Source organism: Pygocentrus nattereri, chromosome 3, assembly GCF_015220715.1.
Source record: "Pygocentrus nattereri isolate fPygNat1 chromosome 3, fPygNat1.pri, whole genome shotgun sequence".
NCBI classification, from domain to species: domain Eukaryota; kingdom Metazoa; phylum Chordata; class Actinopteri; order Characiformes; family Serrasalmidae; genus Pygocentrus; species Pygocentrus nattereri.
The window spans coordinates 5,783,513-5,803,817 of NC_051213.1; the positions used below are offsets into that span (position 1 = coordinate 5,783,513).

Here is a 20,305-nt window from a genome sequence, read left to right on the forward strand (position 1 = left end):
AACCAATTAATGAGTAGTAGTAGTAGTGGTAGTGGTAGCATAGCAAAAGTCACCCCAGTGTGGTGTTATGTCAGTTGTTTTGTTTTGTTTTGTTTTATTTTGCTCCTGTAATTACAATAATGAGTAGGTCATTTCCCAGTGATTTCATTACATTACAGTTGGCTAGGTGTGGTTGTTGTGCTCTCTATGTCTTTGGGCAGTAAAGCTTTTCAGCTGGCCCCCACAACCTGGCTACACCACAATCTAATGTAATATAACCAAAGTTCTGAAATTCTTGCATTATTTCAAAGCTGATTTGTCAAAAAAAAGTAATTTAGAGTTGATTTACATAAATATACAGTTCATTTACTATTCAAAACCCTCGGTGAAGCTATACATGACTTTATGTGTAATGTCAATGATGTTTTTCTTTTCTTTTGGGTGCATATTGCCTTACATCGCCTTATATAAACATTTTAAGCTAATACAAAAAAAACAACGCCTTTGACATTAGGTGCGCATGCAAGTGAGGGAGCTTTTAGAGGTGGACGTCTGGTTCCTATCACCACCACTGTGAACAGTTCTGACTCTGCAAGCTCCTCCAGAACACAGCGTTTCACACCATCCTTTTCACTGAATTATACAAAAAAGTAAAAAAAAAAAAAGAAAAATGCAAATTTAAGAAATGCATTTAAAACAACAAAGGATGACCAAAGTGCTGTAAAGCATCAAATCAAAGTTGCAGAAAACACATAATAACACTCTAATGGTGAGAGCTGATGAGGCTCAATCCAGTCTGTGATGAACACCAACAAATGTTCTCTCATATTCAACTTGCTGATCTGACCTTCAGCTTCATTCTCGCTGCTGGCAACAACGTGAGTAAAACTACGTCCAAAAAGAACAAAGACTTGAAAAGGAAGCAAGAGAAACATCAAAACGTTTGGAAAGAGAGGAGGAGAAAGTGGAAGAACAAACAGAACAAAGTTGAGAACGAAGACAGACGATTCTTGACTCAAGACTCGAGACAGAAGGAAGGAAGGAAAGGGTAAAGGAGCAGGAGGTGGAGAGTCTCAGTCCTCCTGTTTCCACTCTTACTTTCTCTCTGTCCTCAGGTGGACGGGCCCGAAGTTTGGTCAGTGCGGCTCTGGCCAGCCTCCTCTCCCGCCTCTTCTCCTCCTCGATCCACAGGTCGTCCAAGCAACAGCGTTTCCGTGGTAACCTGCGGCCTGTGGATACCGGTCTGAGTCTGGGGCTGGGGCTCAAGGGTCCAGCGGGACTCGGAGAGCTGTCCACGGTCTGCCTCGCCCCCGACTGACTGGACCCTCGAACGCTGACCGGAGACGCCTTCAGCTGTTTCACACAAAACATTACAGCCCTCTTTGTTTTAAATAAAAAGCAAAAATCTTCAGAAACACATCTGGCAAGTGAGCGTCTGAGCTTGTGTATCTCGCCGGCCTCCGACCGACCAGCGGCGTCAAATCCTCATTGAATTTGATCTCATAATCTTTAGGTGACAAAAAGGCATGTTCACGCTACACCACGGCCTGTAGCACAAGGACAAAGGAGCTCTGACATTGGTTCTAGCTAAAGCTGCTTCAAATATTTCTTTATAATGCAGTTATTCGTAGGAATACACGCCACAGCTTGTAACATTATGACGATTTCTTCAAAGTAACTTACTATTGACAACTAACAGCTACTTGAGTTGTTGGCCCAGGCCTACTCCTGTGACATATAGCCATCTCCCCATGTTAGAACAGTGCTCCTCAAACTGGTCCTCAGGGACCACCAGACAGCCTAGATTTCTGCTCCAGACTAACTCTGGTGGAACTCCTCTTTAGCACCTCACTGTATATTGCGTGCTTGGAAAATTCACCCCCAAAAGTGCCTGCAGCACAGAGCTCTAACCTTAACTCCACATACTGTGCTGGAAAGTAGGCTTGCACTGTTAGTAATGAAGGTTCTGCGCAGGTACATCTTCCATTCATCAAGGTACAAACAGTGTAAATGTTCCCTCAAAGGTACAGCAGTGGTTTCAAGGTCTGACTGTGAACCCTAAATACGTTTTTCCAGGTAAAAAGTTCATATTTGCACCTTTTCGTAACCGAATGTTTTAAAATAACAACAAAATACAAAGCCTGGAGACGAGACAGGGTGTGGGGAGTCGGTACAGCTACAGGTACAATTATGTTCCCTGAACAAAGGTACTGAGATGTACCCTTGAGGGAACCACCTCAGTGACGAGACGGGCACTGCTCCAGTGGTTAACAGCCCAGTGATTTATAGCTTTTCAAGCCAAACTCATCATCTAAGTCAAAATAATGCTGGTGATTCACTGAAAATCTAAGCAGGATGAGTAAAAGTCCTAAAAAGTGCTGGGAAAAACATTTGTGCCCTGTTCCTTAATGTAGTTTAATATTTTTGGTAACTCTTCATTTAACCCCTTAAATGGCCAGAGGCTGCTGATGGGCCCAAAGTTTTATTACACTGTTCCATAAACTAAGAATTGCTCAGCCAGTTTGCACTGAAGTGCCTGTGGTTACTGAATTATAAGCCTTATGATGTAATAAGCCTGAGATTTTCAGGGGTTTAAGCTCTGTTACCTATCATGTGATGCGATGGCAGATGTCATATGCGATCATGCTGTCATGTGCTTAGGGCGACTGTCAGAAAACCATCATTCAGATTCAGATTCCTTTATTGATCCCAGGGGGAAATTGCAGTCATGCAATCTATAAAGTGTATAAAGTGCTGGTGCTGCATAGTAGCTCTCTGGAACCGAGGATCGCCAATTTAAACACACTGTTCAACTCAGTGTCCCATTTTTTTTAGCAAAATTGACCGGTTTAGTTGAACATTTTATACTTTACAATAGTTCTGGTTGTCCAAAGTACTGATATTATACTTCATGTGAAACCACGCAATACGGTACAGTAGCTGACACAGAACAGTTCTAAATCTGATCATGCCAAGTGTGCCAAGGTTACGTAATCACCATCATTACAGTGGCTATTCGAGAGCCCTGTGTTTATAAATATGCAATCTAATCTACTCCGGCTTAAATGGTTGCTTAACCAGCAGCTTGTTGTGATTCACTGGTGCTCCACTAGAGGGCACTGCCGGCACAGTTTAAGTCTGCCTCCACAATTTGAATTGGACTCTTTTGACAAGTAACTCCGATCTATTTGCCATGTTACTCAAACCTCAGTCTCAATTAAAAGGCATGGTGACAAGCTGAATCAGGTGGGTTAGTGCAGGAAAATATCACAGCTGACTGCATCACATCACAACACTCACCCACAATATCACAACATCCTTTTAGAAACAGCAACACGACCAACATCCCTAATGTATAGTGCATTATGAGTATGCATGAGTAACAATTGAAGCATCACATTCATGCATTCATAAGGTAACAAACAGACTGCACAATAAATGGGTCTCTGCTCACCTCCAACTCACTGGCAGTGACCAGGCTGACCTGAGACTGACTGTCTGCACCGCTGTCCTCCAGGGGCCAGCTGGAGCTCAGGGGGCTAAGTGATCCCTGGCGCCCCACTTTAGGTTTAAGGGTCCTGGGTCTTTCCGGAGGATCCAAGACACTCCCTCCCTGTCCCATGAGAATCAGAGAGAGGGTGTTGGCCCGAGATGAAGGGTAACGGAACCCTCGCCTTGACCCTGAGGACCTGGGACTGTTTGGTTTGGGGCTCATGGGCCTCATAGGAGACTCTGCGTTGTCACTGGTGTTTGGCGATGATTTGTACCAGGACGGAGAGAGCTGACTGGCCAGTGTGGAGGGAGTCAAGGGGCTCACAGGCGAGAGTGGACTGGAGTCACCTGGCGGTGGGGCCTCGGAGGAGTCATCAGATGACAAGCGGCCAGAGTCTGAGAAAGAGATTGACAGACCGTTTGGAGGGCACTTTCTCCTGCGTCCTTCTGATTTGGACCCCTGTGGGGAACCTTCAATACCGTCCTGGGAGATTGCACGCTTGCTTAGAGGGTCGGTGTGGCATTGTGCTGCCCCCTGTTGGCCAAGCCGTTCCTGCGTTGTCTGGGATGCGTAATCAGTGTGGATCAACCGAGTGACTTTAGGTCCATCTGCATCTGGAACAGACATGGTGCGTCTCAGGAGCTCTGTCTCCTTTGCCCGTTTCTGCTTCCTCCATGAGGGTTTGGGACGCACTTCCTCAGCCTCTGGTCGTGATTCCCGCTCCTCACTGTCTTTGTCCAAGGAGCGAGACTCAAAAAGGCTGGACAGGGACTTGTGCGCCTGGGCGAAACGCAGGCGAAGGCTTAGGCCCTCTGTGCTCTTGCTCCTCCTGTAGCTTGAACATTCACTAGCAGTGCTTTGCTTGACAGTGTCTGTGACTCCACTTGCCTCGGTCTCAACAGTCCTTTGGTCGGATACATCCTGAATTTGGCCTGTGCATGCTGTGGAGCTAAGAGGGAGTGAACTATCATCATCCCTCTCCTCTTCTTCTTCTGTGTCTACCTGGCTACCAGACAACACCTGGTGCGTTGTCTGATTCACTGTATCACTCCTGTAGAAGACTTCATCGTCTGAATTGTCAGCTTGATCCTCTAGGTCTTGTGCTAAATCTGGAGTTTGGATCAGGTGACTCCTGTAAACAAGGAGGTCCACCACCCCTCCCTCAGGCGAGTGGCCCTTACTGCCATTGCCATCTCTTGACGCACTCTTTCCTCGCCTGAAAGAAGGCATTTTGGCAAAGACGGAGAATTTGGAGGCCTTGGCTTTAGTCCTTGTGGATTTGTGTGATTTGCCTGCAGGAGGAGATCGCGGCTCCTCCAGATCTTCGCTATTGATGCTGCTTGTATCCAGCTCCACAGAGGCTGTTGCCGGACTCTTGGCTGGGACAACGTCGACAGGCTGTGGGCACATGACTCTGTTCTGGTCTGAGAGAGTAGGACACGGCTGGACCTCCGTCTTTCCTGGTGTAAAAAAAAAAAAAAATTAGCACAAACTTTAAAACTTTTTCAATGCACAGAAAATAGTAATATAATAGTAATAGCAATAATAGTACTCACATCTGACTCGCAAACTACAACGGAATACTTTTAGTGTATTAGGTGACCTTTTTAATCCAAAAGCTTTGTTATTGTGAATTTGCTGTACCATATACATGCAATAGGTATGTGGTTAATTATTTTTGCATTAAACTTAACTTACATTTAGAGCATCTGTTCCTATAAAATAATACTATACTGCTCACTGTTTGGCTAGAAAAACTGTTTGGCATACTTCCACTATATATAAATATACGGCTTTTTAAAGACACAAAACAACTTGAGAGCCAAATAAACTACATAAGCTGAAAGCAACTTTTATAGTAAAAGCTATGTGATCATGACACTTTCCCCATAATAATTCATTTATATTTTTTATTTAACAAAGAATATTTAGCTCAATACAGCAAAATTTCATGTGTACATGTGGACGTGAGTTTTGTCTACTTGTGGGTTGACAATATTCTGCTAGTTGGAACACGACACCTGAGGAACACTCAGCACAATACACACTTAATATCTTCAGCATTTCATAAGACAATAAATCAATAAACTCATCCTGGCACTAATTACAACTATTAAAAACAAATTAGTTATAAAATAACACTTTTAGAAATGGCTTACTTTATTGAAGGCTACCTACATAGGACCTTTATAGAACATGCATAAGCATTAAATAACATATTTATAAAGCAACAATTGTCTGTAATATATATGTAATAAATATATGATAAGATGCTCTGTGAGGGCCTCATTAATCATTTCCAAGATTTGTCTGCCTTTGATCTTAGATGATGATTTACATGTGTACCATGCATCTCTATCATTTCTATGTATGAATATGCATGTAACAAAAATACTGCACTTGAGTGTAACTTTAAGAAGCTGCCTGTGTTCACACAGTTTTTATGAACATCTGTGAAAAACTTGAGTTACATATGTTGAAACTGTACTTTTGTACTTTAACTCAAGTAGAAATACAAAAAAATGATATATGGTGTTCTTAACTAGTCCAACAAATGAATGATTCTTCATAACAGTGTTATAAATGGAACAAATGTCTGGTCACTTTAGTTGAAGGCCTCTTATGTCAATACAACACACGACAGTGGTTAGTCTCATCTCTGGAGGGGATGAAGTCCAGGGACTGGCTGAGTGGTGTTCAGGAAATAACCTCACCCTGAACTCCTCAAAAACAAACCAACTCATTATAGACTGTACAGCAATGGGGACTGCGTTGAAAGAGCCCCTTCCATCGGATTCCTGGGCACAGCACATTTCTGAAGATCTCTCCTGGACCACCAACACCATGGCAGTGGTCAAGAAGGCTCAGCAGAGGCTCTACTTCCTGAGAACTCTCAGGAAAAAATAACCTTCGGGAGAAGTTGCTGGTGTCCTACTACCGCTCCACCATTGACAGCGTGCTGACATACTGCGCCTCAATGTGGTACAGCAGCTGCTCAGTGGCAGAGAGGAGATCCCTGCAGAGGGTCATAAGATCATCAGCCCAGAAGATCATCGGCTGCCCACTGCCCTGCCTGGAGGACCTCAGCAGGGCAGCCAACATCCTGAAGGACACATTTCACCCAGAACATCATCTGTTTGACCTGCTGCCCTCTGGTAAACGCTTTAGGTCCATCCCATCCCGGACAAACAGACTCAAAAATAGCTTTTACCCCAGAGCCGTACGGGAACTGAACACTTCCAAACACACTGACAAGGAATTTCTATAGAACACTGAGCTCAGTAGAACCGACTGAACACCACTACAGCTCTTTACTGGCACTGACCTCATAGGACACTTCACACTGTTCCAGTGCTCCACTCCACCTCTGTCCTATATATTATTAATTTGTTCTCGAATGTGCGATCTATAATCTATATTCTTAAGATGTGCAATATTATATAAAGCTATAAGCTATCCAAGGAATGTGCAATAACTAACAGCTACCTTGTCTATTGTCTGTTTAGAATATATAGTTTTATAGCCCTTCTTCTTTATTTTTATACTTTTTTTTCTTAAATCTGCACTTTAGATATTTTAGCCTTTTGTTTGTTTTGTGTGTAGAAAGTGCCGTTGGACTGCGGCTCAATTTCGTTGTACACTGTGCAATAAAGGCATCATATCTTACTTAACAAAACACCTTATGTCATCTTGTGATCAACAGCATTAGTTGTTAGTAAATGCTTTAAAAAGCTGTTATTCAATGCTTATGCATGTATTATGAAGTCTTTTCGTAGGCAGCCTTTAAATGAAGCATTACCCAGTATTTCAACAAGTGCTTCTCAACACATTTGTACCACGAGCGCTACCTTCACATCCTTCGGAGATGCTGGATGACAGCATGCCTGAGGTAACCCCGAGGACGTCCCGATCGGACTCAGCAGGCTTCATCTCTACGCTCAACGTTTGCTCGGCTTCTGCTTTCTCGTCACTTAGAGAAGCCTCATCCTCAGGAGTAGCGCAGTACTCCAAGCAGCGCTCTGTCTCTGGAATAGGCTCCAGGCTTCGGGAAGGGAGCAGGCCTGGGGCTGGGCTGTGTGCTGCCCACACTGTGGATTGTATGAATGCTCTGTTGTCTTCCGCTTCTCTGTACCTATCACGGTTGTTCTCGGTATCAGTGCTGATTGTGCTTCTGTGGTGTATATCTAGGTTTATAGCCTGAGTGGACTGTGATCTTTGACCTGTATTGTGTGTTTCTGTATTCTGTGTGTCTACACTGTTGTGGCTCAGCTGGCAACATGCAGTGTGCTCTGTTTTACCCTTTTCTGCGACTGGGATGCTAAATATTTCTTTAAAGTGTGAGTCTATTCTGTTCTCCTGGAGTACAGAACAGGAAGCCTGGAGAGACTGGGAGACCGTTTGCTCTTTGTCTGGCTGGAGATGACCCTTTGTCTCCAGACAACTTGCTGGGGTTTCAAAAACCTCAGACCTCGGCTGGCTTGGCAAAGAGCAGTCCAAATCAGCCTCTTGTACACAGTCTGTGCAGAGAGATGTGTGCGTATGTCTCTGGTGATTATCTTTGCAGCGCGCAGAATGTGTCAAGTGATCCACTCCAGCATGAACCGACTGTACGAGATCTGTGCCTGCACAAGCTTTTGAGTCTAAATGATCTGGGTCAGCATTCTCTACACTGCCTTCTAGATATAAGCACGTGTTCTTACCAAGGGAGTGTTTTTGCGGAAGGTTCTCCACCTGTGGCTGTGAGAAGTCAGAGTGAAAGTCTTCACCAAGCCCAGAAACAGCTGAATCCTCACTGCTCCAGTATGGCTCGTATTCTAGATGCAAGATCAGATCCGAGGACTTCTTTGAACCTTCCGAAACAGCCAAACCCTGCCCAGAGACTGAGTGATCAGGCTTGTCTTGACTGAGAGAGTCTGTTTGGTCACTGCCTTCAGAGTCGCTCTCTGGACCATTGGAAAAAGGCTCCAGCCACCGGTCACAACCTGAGAAGTAAGACCTCTCGATAGTTGCTGCTTCTTTGACCTCTGGAGTGGAGTCCAAAGTTGTGTTAGTGGACACAGCAAGGTTTTGACAAGGCTGATCCAACTCAGGACCTGGGAAATCCTGAGTTAGCAAGCCAGTTTGGTGGGGGTCTACAGTAATCTCAGCAGCGCTGGTTTCCGGACACAGGGTCACTGTGATATCTGAGTGAGGAGAATCAATGTGTTCCAAATCAATGACCAGTGTCTGTTTCTCCAAAGGATCTATAGGCTGCTCATGTATGTGACTATGTGTGCGTTCAATAAATAGAGGATCATATATTTCAACAGTGCTATGTGGGGTGCCTGTGCTAGTTAAACTCTCTGCAGAAAACTCTGCTGAATGTATGGCTGATTGAGGTGGAAAGAGCTGTGTTTCTACTCTCTGTGCATATTTAGAGTCCTTTTCCTTGGACCTTGCTAATGCCTGGCTCCTATCCTCTACCTTCTCCTCCACAGAAATGGAGTAACATGATCTGTCTTTTTCTAAAGTCAGATTAGAGGACTGCAAGAGCCCTTGGCTCTGGGAATTGATTGTCTTGAGGTCACTGTTTGTGAGAAGTAGGAGGGGCAGAGGATCTGCAGGTTTTTCCAGAGATCCAGGCTGTAGTGAGAGGCTGCAGGAAGAGAGAGCTTTCTCTTCCTCTCTGTGTCTCCGCTCCTCAGCCAAGGGTCCTCTGTCGCTGTCCTGCACAGTCAATGGCAGTTCAAACTCTTTAGCCAGAAACAATCCTGACCCATTTATCTCAGTTGGGGTGACCTCAACCTGTTGTTCTGAGTGTTGGGAATTTAGCTGGAAGGTTTGGGCAAAATCCTCAAAGTCTCTAGAGCAGGATGGTGTCAGGATCTTGTGTTCTGATTGCTGGTGCCTCTCCTGAAAATCAACAGCATCTCTTCCAATGGGTGGTACACAAGAGTCTATCTTCCTCTTCTCTTCTGTATCCTCTGTCCTTTCAGGGTGGATCAGCTCAGGAATTGAAGTATTCACAATCTGCTCTGAGGGTGCTCTTTCAGCAACTGAACATGCTGGCATAGTCTGTGGCTGGACACTCGATAAAGTGTCTTGAGTCCATGTGCTGCGACTACAGGCATGCAGGTGTGCCTGTGCATGTTGCCTAGTGCAGTTAGTTGAGCTGTATACCTTAGCTGTCCCAGCGTTCTGGCCCGGCCTGTCTGAACTTTCGGCAGAGCCTGTTATGTCCTGTGAGGCTTCTGTTTTGTAAACAAGTAAAGTGTCTTGTGTGCTTAGGTCCCTTCCGCTCTCACCAGTTTGCGTACCGGGACTAACTAGGCTGTGTCTGCATACAGAGCATGTTTCACTCACGTCCGAATGGTCAGCTTCGTCTGAGGTATGTTTGCCACACCTCCCTGTCACCTGTAAGCTATGCCTCTCGGTGTGACTGTCCTCACCACTGTAGCGGTGTGAACTGTACTCATCTGTTTTGCCGTCGATTTGCGCTCGGACTGGGCTGATTGTGTTTCTGTGATGCAAATCTGGGCTAGCCTGAGAAGGTTGTGCTCTGTGACCTGTATTGTGTGTTTCTGTACTCCGTGTGTCTGAGTGGAGGGAACGGCTTGGCTGGCAGTGTGTAATCTGTCCTGTGTTACCTGTATTTGTGACGCTAAATGCTTTTATAAAGTGTGTTTCTATTCTATTGCCCACTGTCTCTGTGCTTTGAGTATCTTTGCAGCATATGTCTGGGTTCTGAGAGCAACGTGTCAGGGTGGTTGCTTCAGTTTCTACCTCTGGGTTGCCCGACTCATGTATTCCTGATGGGCCCTCATTGTGTAACCTTTCATTTCTGTTTATATTAATACATTCATATATATCATCTAAACTACATTCATCTGTCCACTGTAAACCAGTGTTGACATTGTAATGCACATCTTTACAGGTTTTACAGTGTTGTCTCTCACTGTGCGCATCACTGTTGCCTTTTCTCTCCTCCTGCGCTGTGCGTGCACCTGTAAAGTCTTTGCATTCTGTTTCTGCACAATGTGCACTTGTGTTGTCTGGAACTGGTGAGCTCACAACGTTTTGACTTGTGGCTTCTTCTGGCCTATCGTCTTTTTTGACTGCGTTTTGTGGACTTATGCCCTCGTTACTATGAGTTTCTTTGTGGTCTGCGCCTGAAGTGCCTGAGTTCTCTGTGCTTGCATCCTGTGTTTTAAAGTCCGCTGTGTTGTGTATGATGCTCGGTTCGTCTATGTCTCTGTTGTGCGTGTTTATGCGGTCTGTATTGGGTCCCTCTCGGTTTGCGCTGTGAGTTTTTAGGTGCTGTATATTCAAGTCCTCGGTGGTGTGTATGACTGTGTGTTCTGCACACAGCTCCTCTATGTCTGTGTTCTCTGTGTTTCTGTGTTGTTGGTTCAGTTGCTCTGTGTTAAGGGTGCTGCAGATTCGTGGTTCCTTCAGAGTCCCTCTGCAGTTCTCTCCTTGCTGCGTTCTGCGTTCCTCTGCTTCCAGTCCGTTTTCCAAACGCCATCCAGTGTAAAGATGCTCAGCCCCCAGGAGTGCTGAAAAGCCGTCTTCTCCGTCCCACGAGTCACGGTGCCAGTCTGAACCGTCTGACGCACGTTCTCTCCACCTACATGACTCTGAGCCTAACTCGCACTCGTCTGCTCCACCTGGGTCACTTGGTGCTTCCTCAAGAGCTTCCTGCACCTGCAGTGGAAAAACATAACACATGATAGTTTAACCCCCTAACACTCCAGGTTTATTTTGTGCAAATACTTATACCAATCAGGCCTAACATCATGACCACCTCCTCGTTTCTACACTCACTGTCCACTTTATCAGCTCCACTTACTGTATAGCTGCACTCTGTAGTTCTACAGTTACAGACTGTAGTCCATCTGTTTCTCTGATACTCTGTTACCCTGTTCTTCAGTGGTCAGGACCCCCATGGACCCTCACAGAGCAGGTACTATTTGGGTGGTGGATCATTCTCAGCACTGCAGTAACACTGACGTGGTGGTGGGGTGTTAGTGTGTTACGCTGCTGGAGTTTTTAAACACCTCAGTGTCGCTGCTGGACTGGTGGTGGTGTGTTAGTGTGTTGTGCTGGTCTGAGTGGATCAGACACAGCAGTGCTGCTGGAGGTTTTAAACACTGTGTCCACTCACTGTCCACTCTATTAGACACTCCTACCTTGTCGGTCCACCTCGTAGATGTGAAGTCAGAGACGACAGCTCATCTGCTGCTGCACAGTTTGCGTTGGTCATCCTCTAGTCCTTCATCAGTGGTCACAGGACGCTGTTGGCTGGATATTTTTGGTTGGTGGACTATTCTCAGTCCAGCAGCGACACTGAGGTGTTAAAAACTCCAGCAGCACTGCTGTGTCTGATCCACTCGTACCAGCACAACACACACTAACATACCACCACCAGGATCCACCACCCAAAGAGTACCTGCTCTGTGAGTGTCCATGGGGGTCCTGACCACTGAAGAACAGGGTAACAGAGTATCAGAGAAACAGATGGACTACAGTCTGTAACTGTAGAACTACAAAGTGACCCTATATACTAAGTGGAGCTGATAAAATGGACAAAGTGCGTAGAAACCAGGTCATAATTTTATGTCTGATTGGTGTGTTATTCAGTAATTATAGGGACTTCAATGCAAACTAATGGAGTCTTTATTAGGTTATAGAAGTGTGTGATAAAACTGGGTCCAACAGTTTGATAAGGGGTTAAGGAACAAACAGAAACAAATAAACGCAACACTTTAAGGAATCTTTAAGGAGTCACCAATTCTATTCATAATTTTTATGGATAGAATTTATAGGCGCAGTCAGGGGATGGAGGGTGTCCGGTTTGGTGAACTCAGGGTCACATCGCTGCTGTTTGCAGATGATGTGGTCCTATTGGGGACATCAGGCCACGAACTTCAGCTTTCACTGGATCGGTTTGCAGCCGAGTGTGAAGCGGCCGGGATGAGAATCAGTACCACGAGTGATGGTAAAAGGGAGCGGGAGATTGACAGGCGGATTGGTGCTGGGTCAGCAGTGATGCGGGCTCTTTACCGGTCTGTTGTGGTAAAGAAAGAGCTGAGCCACAAGGCAAAGCTCTCGATTTACCAGTCGATCTACGTGCCCACCCTCACCTATGGTCATGAGCTTTGGGTAATGACCGAAAGAATAAGATCGCGAATACAAGTGGCCGAAATGAGTTTCCTCCGCAGGGTGTCTGGACTCTCCCCCTTAGAGATAAGGTGAGAAGTTCAGTCATCCGGGAGGGACTCGGTCTAGAGCTGCTGCTTCTCCACGTCAAGAGGAGCCAGCTGAGGTGGTTCGGGCATCTGGTTAGGTTGCCTCCTGGACACCTCCCTCAGGTGGTGTCACAGGCAAGTCCACCCAGGAGGAGACCCCGGGGAAGACCCAGGACATTCTGTCGTGACTATATTGCCCAGCTGGCCTGGGAGCGCCTTGGAATCCCCCCTGGAGAGATAGTGGAAGTGGCTGGGGAAAGGGTGGTCTGGGCCTCATTGCTTAGGATGCTGCCCCCGTGACCCGAACCCCGGAGAAGCGGAAGAAAATGGATGGATGGATGGATGGATGGATGGATGGATGGATGGATGGATGGATGGATTAAGGAACAATTCAGCAAAAACCTAATTATACAATTTAACCCCCTACCGCAAATGCAGTTGATCAGCCAAGGCATGTTTGGGGAATTAGCTTCATTACTTCATTACTTCTGCATGTCAACTACACTCTTAATAAAATAAACGAATAAAGGTGCCTAAAGTGTTCTTCAAGCGATGCCATAGAAGAACCACTTTGGGTTCCCTAAAGAACAAAGTATGAAAAAAAAAGATCTGTAAGTGTGAAGCACATAACCTAAAGGTTCTATATATATATATATATATATATATATATATATATATATATACACTGCTCTTAACTCTATGATCCCCAACAAGAACTGAAAAATGACAATGTTGACACAAAGTTTTGTTCCGACAGCAGTGATATTTATATATAGGAACAAATCCTTGTGTTTCCAAAATGGTAACTTTACAGGAGAAGGAAAAAACATACTTTACTTTTAATGTAAGTCTATGGAACCAGAATTTTTTTCAAGTCAATTTGGGCTGTTTGTGTTTGTCCATTTATCATGAAATTTACACACAATGTAAAGGCCAACAAACATTTTCAAACTGTGGCAGAAACTAAAAAATGAAAAAAATATGTTCCGACAGCAGAGAGATATTTTATTTATATATATATATATATATATATATATATGTGTGTGTGTGTGTGTGTGTGTGTGTGTGTACACGCCTCTGAAATGGTAACTTAAGAACTCTTAAAATTTTTAAATGGACACTAACGTAAGTAGATCTGTCATACTGGATCATTTCTATCAGTCCACTGATCATGAAATATTCACACCATGTATGTCACACGTCCTCGTAGTTCTGACATTCGTAAAGACTCCATTGCCCAGAACTCTCATGGAGATCACCTGACCCATGAACTTCCACAATCCACCAATCAATGCTCCAGTTCACCCGCATACTAACCCGTTTCACCTGTGATGCATGTCAGTGGACTAGATTTAGTTCAGTATATGAGCCTGGGCTTTAGCTCTGAGGTCCTGCTTCTCTCTGTGGAGCTACTGAGCATTCCTGTCTGTATTTTGCCTCCCGTGTTCCTGACTGTGTTTTTTTGACTTTTTGTCTTTGCCCTTTATGGCCTGGTTGCCTGATATTGTTTGTTATGTTTGTCTTTTTCTGCATTTTGTCCTTTCCGGATTTGACCACAGTCAGTCTATTTACTACCATCACTACTATTCAGTACTGTCAAGCCCTTTACAAGTAGTCTCATTTCTTGTCTAGCTTCTGTTCCGTTACAATATAAAGGAATAATAATAATAATAATAATAATAATAATAAATATTTTGACGTGAGCGAGATGTTATCAATTCTTGGAAAGAGACAGAGACTTTCTCAGGGTGAAGAAGAGGCATCCATATCTCCACAGTCTGTCTGTCTGCAGGCAGGCAAAGCCGACTGATCACCTCCAGCTGCTGCACGCCTCCATCTCTCTTCTGCTCCTACTTCACTTCACTTGTCCTCAAAGTGGAAGTGTGAGGAGGCTGAGAGATAACAGGAGGGTGTGGGGCGAGGGGGAGGGTGGGCAAATGGGTCCAGGGCAAGATAGCATCTGTGCTGTCGACTAACTGTCTGGGATCCTCTCTCACTCATGACTCCTTAAACTGCAGCTTTACTACTCAGTTATTAATCTTAGGAGTCATTACTCAGTAACTCCTATGAATTATTCGGTGGATATGATAAATTACTCAGTAACAGACTTTTATCGATTATCTGCTATAACTTATTCAGTAATTACCATGAATTATTCAGTATCTACTGTAACTTATTCAGTAATTACCATGAATTATTCAGTATCTACTGTAACTTATTCAGTAATTACCATGAATTATTCAGTATCTACTGTAACTTATTCAGTAATTACTTTCAATTATTCAGTATCTACTGTAACTTATTCAGTAACTACCATGGATTATTCAGTATCTACTGTAACTTATTCAGTAATTACCATGAATTATTCAGTATCTACTGTAACTTATTCAGTAATTACCATGGATTAACTCAGTATCTACTGTAACTTATTCAGTAATTACTTTCAATTATTCAGTATCTACTGTAACTTATTCAGTAACTACCATGGATTATTCAGTATCTACTGTAACTTATTCAGTAATTACCATGGATTAACTCAGTATCTACTGTAACTTATTCAGTAATTACCATGAATTATTCAGTATCTACTGTAACTTATTCAGTAATTACCATGGATTAACTCAGTATCTACTGTAACTTATTCAGTAATTACTTTCAATTATTCAGTATCTACTGTAACTTATTCAGTAACTACCATGAATTATTCAGTATCTACTGTAACTTATTCAGTAATTACCATGGATTAACTCAGTATCTACTGTAACTTATTCAGTAATTACCATGAATTATTCAGTATCTACTGTAACTTATTCAGTAATTACCATGAATTATTCAGTATCTACTGTAACTTATTCAGTAATTACCATGAATTACTCAGTATCTACTGTAACTTATTCAGTAACTACCATGAATTATTCAGTATCTACTGTAACTTATTCAGTAATTAGCATGAATTATTCAGTATCTACTGTAACTTATTCAGTAATTACCATGAATTACTCAGTATCTACTGTAACTTATTCAGTAACTACCATGAATTATTCAGTATCTACTGTAACTTATTCAGTAATTAGCATGAATTATTCAGTATCTACTGTAACGTGTTCAGTAACTACCATAAATTACTCAGTGTCTACTGTAACTTTCAGAAATTACTCTCAATTGTCTGGTATAAAATATGCACTATATACTGTAACGTATTCAGTAATTACTCTGTATGAATTCACTAACTCCTGTTAATTATGAAGTATTCAGTGTATTCTACTACAAATTAATCAGTATCTACAGTATCAGAAATGTATTCAGCATCTACAGTAAATGATTTAATATCTCCTATACAGGATCCAGTAATTAATATTAATACATCTGCCCAGCAAAGCTGAAGCCCATTTTCACCAGGTGAAAAAAGGTCACCTGTTGTTGTCAAACTTTGGCTTATATATATATCAAACAGTAGGGATCAGAGACGCGTTTGGAACGCAGTGCAGGATTTCTCAGTTAAGCTCTTTGTAAACCGTGTGATGGTCTTGTATGTTTGTCACATGCCACACTGCATGAGCAAATGAAACTTTGGCTGACAGATTTGGGATTTTTGTGGCAGACAGAGTGGAGTATCAGCAGTTATGCATGTGTGCTAAAAGTCAAAATATATTACAAAGATTTTCGGTCAATAGATCTACGATGCAAGAAACCCACAACACACTGCATAGGCCACCTGCACAGGCTCTGGTTTTCCTCTTGGCATGGTGGTGGCTTTGATTTGATTACATAAAAACCTTCTTCAAAACTTGTCTTAAAAGCTGAAGAAGGAGAGTTCGGAGGTGTTCAAGGCTCGGAAAAAAGAAGGCAACACGAAATTCCCAACGCCAGAGTGAGCTTGACGTAAACACTCATTTTTTGATGACTAGATATTGGTTGCTTTGTAGACGTGTTTGGCAGTAGCTGGACTGAAATTTCTGACTTTGCCAGAACTTTATCATGTCTGACCGGCAACACCATCAACCGCAGTGAAGTCCAGCTGAAATCCTGCTTTTGGGAAATTCCCTCCTGACCTTGAACCTCGACTTAACCAAACGTGCGGTTCAAATGATCAGCCTGCTCTGAGTGGTGGGTCTGCTGTAAGATAATATCCCACCAGAATCACTGCAAGAAGCCCTCAGAGCTGCTCTGGCTGTCTCAGACCACCTCCATATGCAGTAATTCCTGAAATGAATGATGAACAGCTGAAGAGCAGTGATGGTCACTATCTGCAGGACATTACAACACATTAGAAGCCTAAAGTGATCGTTACTGCAGTATATTCAATTTACATTACGCAATTATTTTAATGGAGTTACTTAATAACAGAATTAGACAGTTATGTAATAGATTTACATTTTATTTAATTCACACTGCATTGACAGGTTCGCGTCTGCATGTCCAACTTCAGTTTGTTTGGGAAAAAAAATGGGCAAAAATACGAAGGAAGGTTCTGCATTGCGAAAAAACAAGACTGCATAGACACTGGCTGTGTTTACATGCAAAGATATTCCCTAATCCAAATGAGTACATTCTGATTATAGATTAAGTCTGAGGTGTTTAGATTTCACTCTATTCAACAACCTGACGAAAATCTCCGTTTTCATGCACAATGCAAGTAATCAGATCCGAAAGTATGTGCATGCACAGAGAACTACCATGACAATGAGCATCACACGTGAGTCCAGTCAGAGTGAGATGAGCAGCAGTGAGCAGTGCTTGTGTTTTTAATGACTTTAAAATGATGTAAGACTTGGAAAAACGTCCTTCACGTCCTTATTAAAGAAGGCCGAGATGAAGACGTCGTGCTCTGAGACGCACAAGCTGGACGTCCGTCCCACCGCCGTCTTTTAAAGATCAGAGCATGAACTTCGTCTCCTCTGCAGACCAGTTTCTGCTCCGTCGTGTTGGACGGTATAAACTCTCACTATGACCAAAGTTCAGTCTTAGAAGCTGGTTGATGATTTTCTGAAGCTATCAAACCCATTCAGTGGTGCTGAGGTCTGGACTCTGGGGTGGTCAGTCCACTGTTCAGCTTCCTTGTTTGATGTGTCCGTCTCATTTTCTCAGTGCGGTTCTCAAAGTGGTCTTCTCACAGTGGAAGGATGGACAGAAACACCTGTGGATGTTTTCAGATCTGAAGCAGCTTGATCTTCTCCTCTCTCTCAGAGATCGAAGCTTTCAGTGCTGTTTATCTGATGGGGGCAGTTCTGGTGTCGACCAGCTCTTCCAGGTGGTCAATTTTCTCACCATATTTTAATCATTTCTTGAACTTCAGTTTTGAAGACTCTTGTCTTTTCACTGATTTTCTTTGACTGATTATCTCATCTCTTAACTGTTTTTTCCAATGTTGTTTTTCAGTTTGGGTTCTTTCAAAGTGAAGTTGCTCAAGATTAAGATTTTAAATAAAACAAAAAACTTGAATATACAGTCCCACGATTTCAGGTCACTACTGACAGACAGTTTAAGTCTGTAGGTGGAGCCTTATTTTAGCTACGCCCCTGCATTTTAGGGGAAGTGAGACTGCATCCCTGTCCCTCATGGCCACATGGTGAGCAGTTAGATCTCATTGTTTTGAAGTAAAGTCCCAATGTTTGAAAACCAGAGTGGAGCATTAACAACGGTCACTACCGAAACACAAATTTGCTGCAATTTAAGTTTTTTTGTGTGTGTTTTAATCAAATTATTAAGATTTTATATGTACAGCTGCTCAAAGCTGTGTTTGCTGGTCATGCACTGGCTCAGTTTAGACTTTGAACAAATTCAGCAGAATGATTTCTACACCAGGTGTTAAGACGGAGACACCACACTGGCTGAAATATGTACTGAGAATAGAAGAGAACTGGTTAGTGTAAAGAATCTCTCGGCCGCATGTGCTGTGATGTGGGATAACTGGGGCTGGGTGGGGGGTGTTCATGGGCTACAGAGCTGTGGTGTGAAATGTGTCACCTCCAGTCACACCAGCAGAGGAAACTGGGCCGGGCCTGTTGGGCTGCATTCTGAAAAGGGCTCGAGTTCCCTTCATGCCCTCGCGCTGAGGAAGCGTATTAAACCGCAGGGAGAAACCTGCACACTCTGTGATTTGGAGGGACATTAACGGGCGAGACAGCATTCAGTGCAGCCCATTTAAGCACAAAGACATTAAGAGTAATGACCCGAGCGTAATGTGTTCACGCGGTTCAGAATGAATGTGAAAGAGCCGGTTAGCCTACGTCACACTGACGGACCTGAGAGGCGGAAACAAACACGGAGGAATAAAAACAAAACAAACAGCAACAGGGAACAATATTATATGATTACTTAACCTGCCCTGTACGTCCAAAAGTAGCTGAGCAGCTGCAAATGAGACTAAGGCCATTATGCTCAATGCCAAGTGTGGGCTAGAGGGGTATAAAGCCCCCTAGCACTGGGCTGTGGAGCAGTGGAATTGTGTTCTCTGGAGTGATGGAGCTCCATCTGATACCTTTGGGATGAGTTGGAGTGATCCAGACCTGACCATCCAACATCAGTACCTGACCTCACTCAATCAGATCCTCACAGCAATGTTCAAACATTTAGTGTGAAGCCTTCGCAGAAGAGTAGAGGCTGTTACTGCAGCACAAACTCACTATTAATACCCTTCATTTCAGAAGAAGGTGTCTACAGACTTGTAGGCATATAGTGTCGATCTATTAGGGTCCCTCAGCATCCGCTGACCGCTCTGTCAGTTTACATGGCCGACCACTTCGTGGCTGAGCTGCTGTCGTTCCCAATCGCTTCCACTTTGTTATAATCCCACTGACAGTTGACTGTGGAATATTTAGTAGTGAGGAAATTTCACGACTGGACTTGCTGCACAGGTGGCGTCCGATCACGGTACCACGCTGGAACTCACTGAGCTCCTGAGAGCGACCCATTCTTTCACTAATGTCTGTAGAAGCCGTCTGCAGGCCTAGGGGCTCGGCTTTATACACCTGTGGCCATGGAAGTGGCTGGAACACCTGAATTCAATGGGTAATTGAATTTGGATGGGTGAGTGAAGACTTCTGGAAATATAGTGAACGTTTCAATTACCATTCGGCGCTACCATTGTCAGTGGTGACAACTTGACAAGTACATACAGTAGTAAAAAGTTTGGGCACACCTAGTTTTTGACATTTTTATCGCACAATTACTGCTTATTTGCTGAATAACATATTTAGGGGGGGATAAACTATAAACTGTGGAAAGGTTATGGCACATTTAATATGTGGACGCACCTTTTTTCCATGGTTCCAGTGTAAAGATCTGCTCAGACTTAAGTTTCACTCTGATTTCAACTCTCTCTCCCTCTCGCTCCCTCGCTCCCTCTCTCCCTCTCTCTGAAGTACAAAGCCTCAGTATCACCGGTATCTAAATGGGCTCGTCCCAGTGATGCTATCAGTGCTGGGCCGTTGTGTTTGTGCTGAGCGTGCAGTGTGGAGTAATAATAATAAGGGCTAACGGGTGGAGAGGACGCCCCATGCAGAACCAGGAAGCCCTGTTCTCTTTCAGGAGCGCCGAAGCATGTTGCTGTCCTGTGTGTGTGCGTGGCAGCAGAAATGGATGGGTGGAGACAGTCACTGCGAGT

General features: G+C 43.8%; 1 protein-coding gene across 5 annotated transcripts in view; it reads right to left on the reverse strand.

The window, feature by feature from the left end:
• LOC108432112 (rho guanine nucleotide exchange factor 4-like) overlaps nt 1-20,305 on the reverse strand; it is a 223,807-nt gene that overhangs the window by 117,683 nt on the left and 85,819 nt on the right. For 4 of the 5 annotated variants that reach the window (XM_017705764.2, XM_017705755.2, XM_017705740.2 and 1 more), the window contains 3 exons: nt 7,321-11,155; nt 3,434-4,932; nt 1,078-1,332 (listed from right to left, as the gene is read on the reverse strand). In XM_017705764.2, coding sequence (XP_017561253.2) covers nt 1,078-1,332; nt 3,434-4,932; nt 7,321-11,155 — 5,589 coding nt within the window. The remainder of the gene's footprint in view (nt 1-1,077; nt 1,333-3,433; nt 4,933-7,320; nt 11,156-20,305) is intronic. The other variant, XM_037536754.1, reaches the window with a different exon arrangement.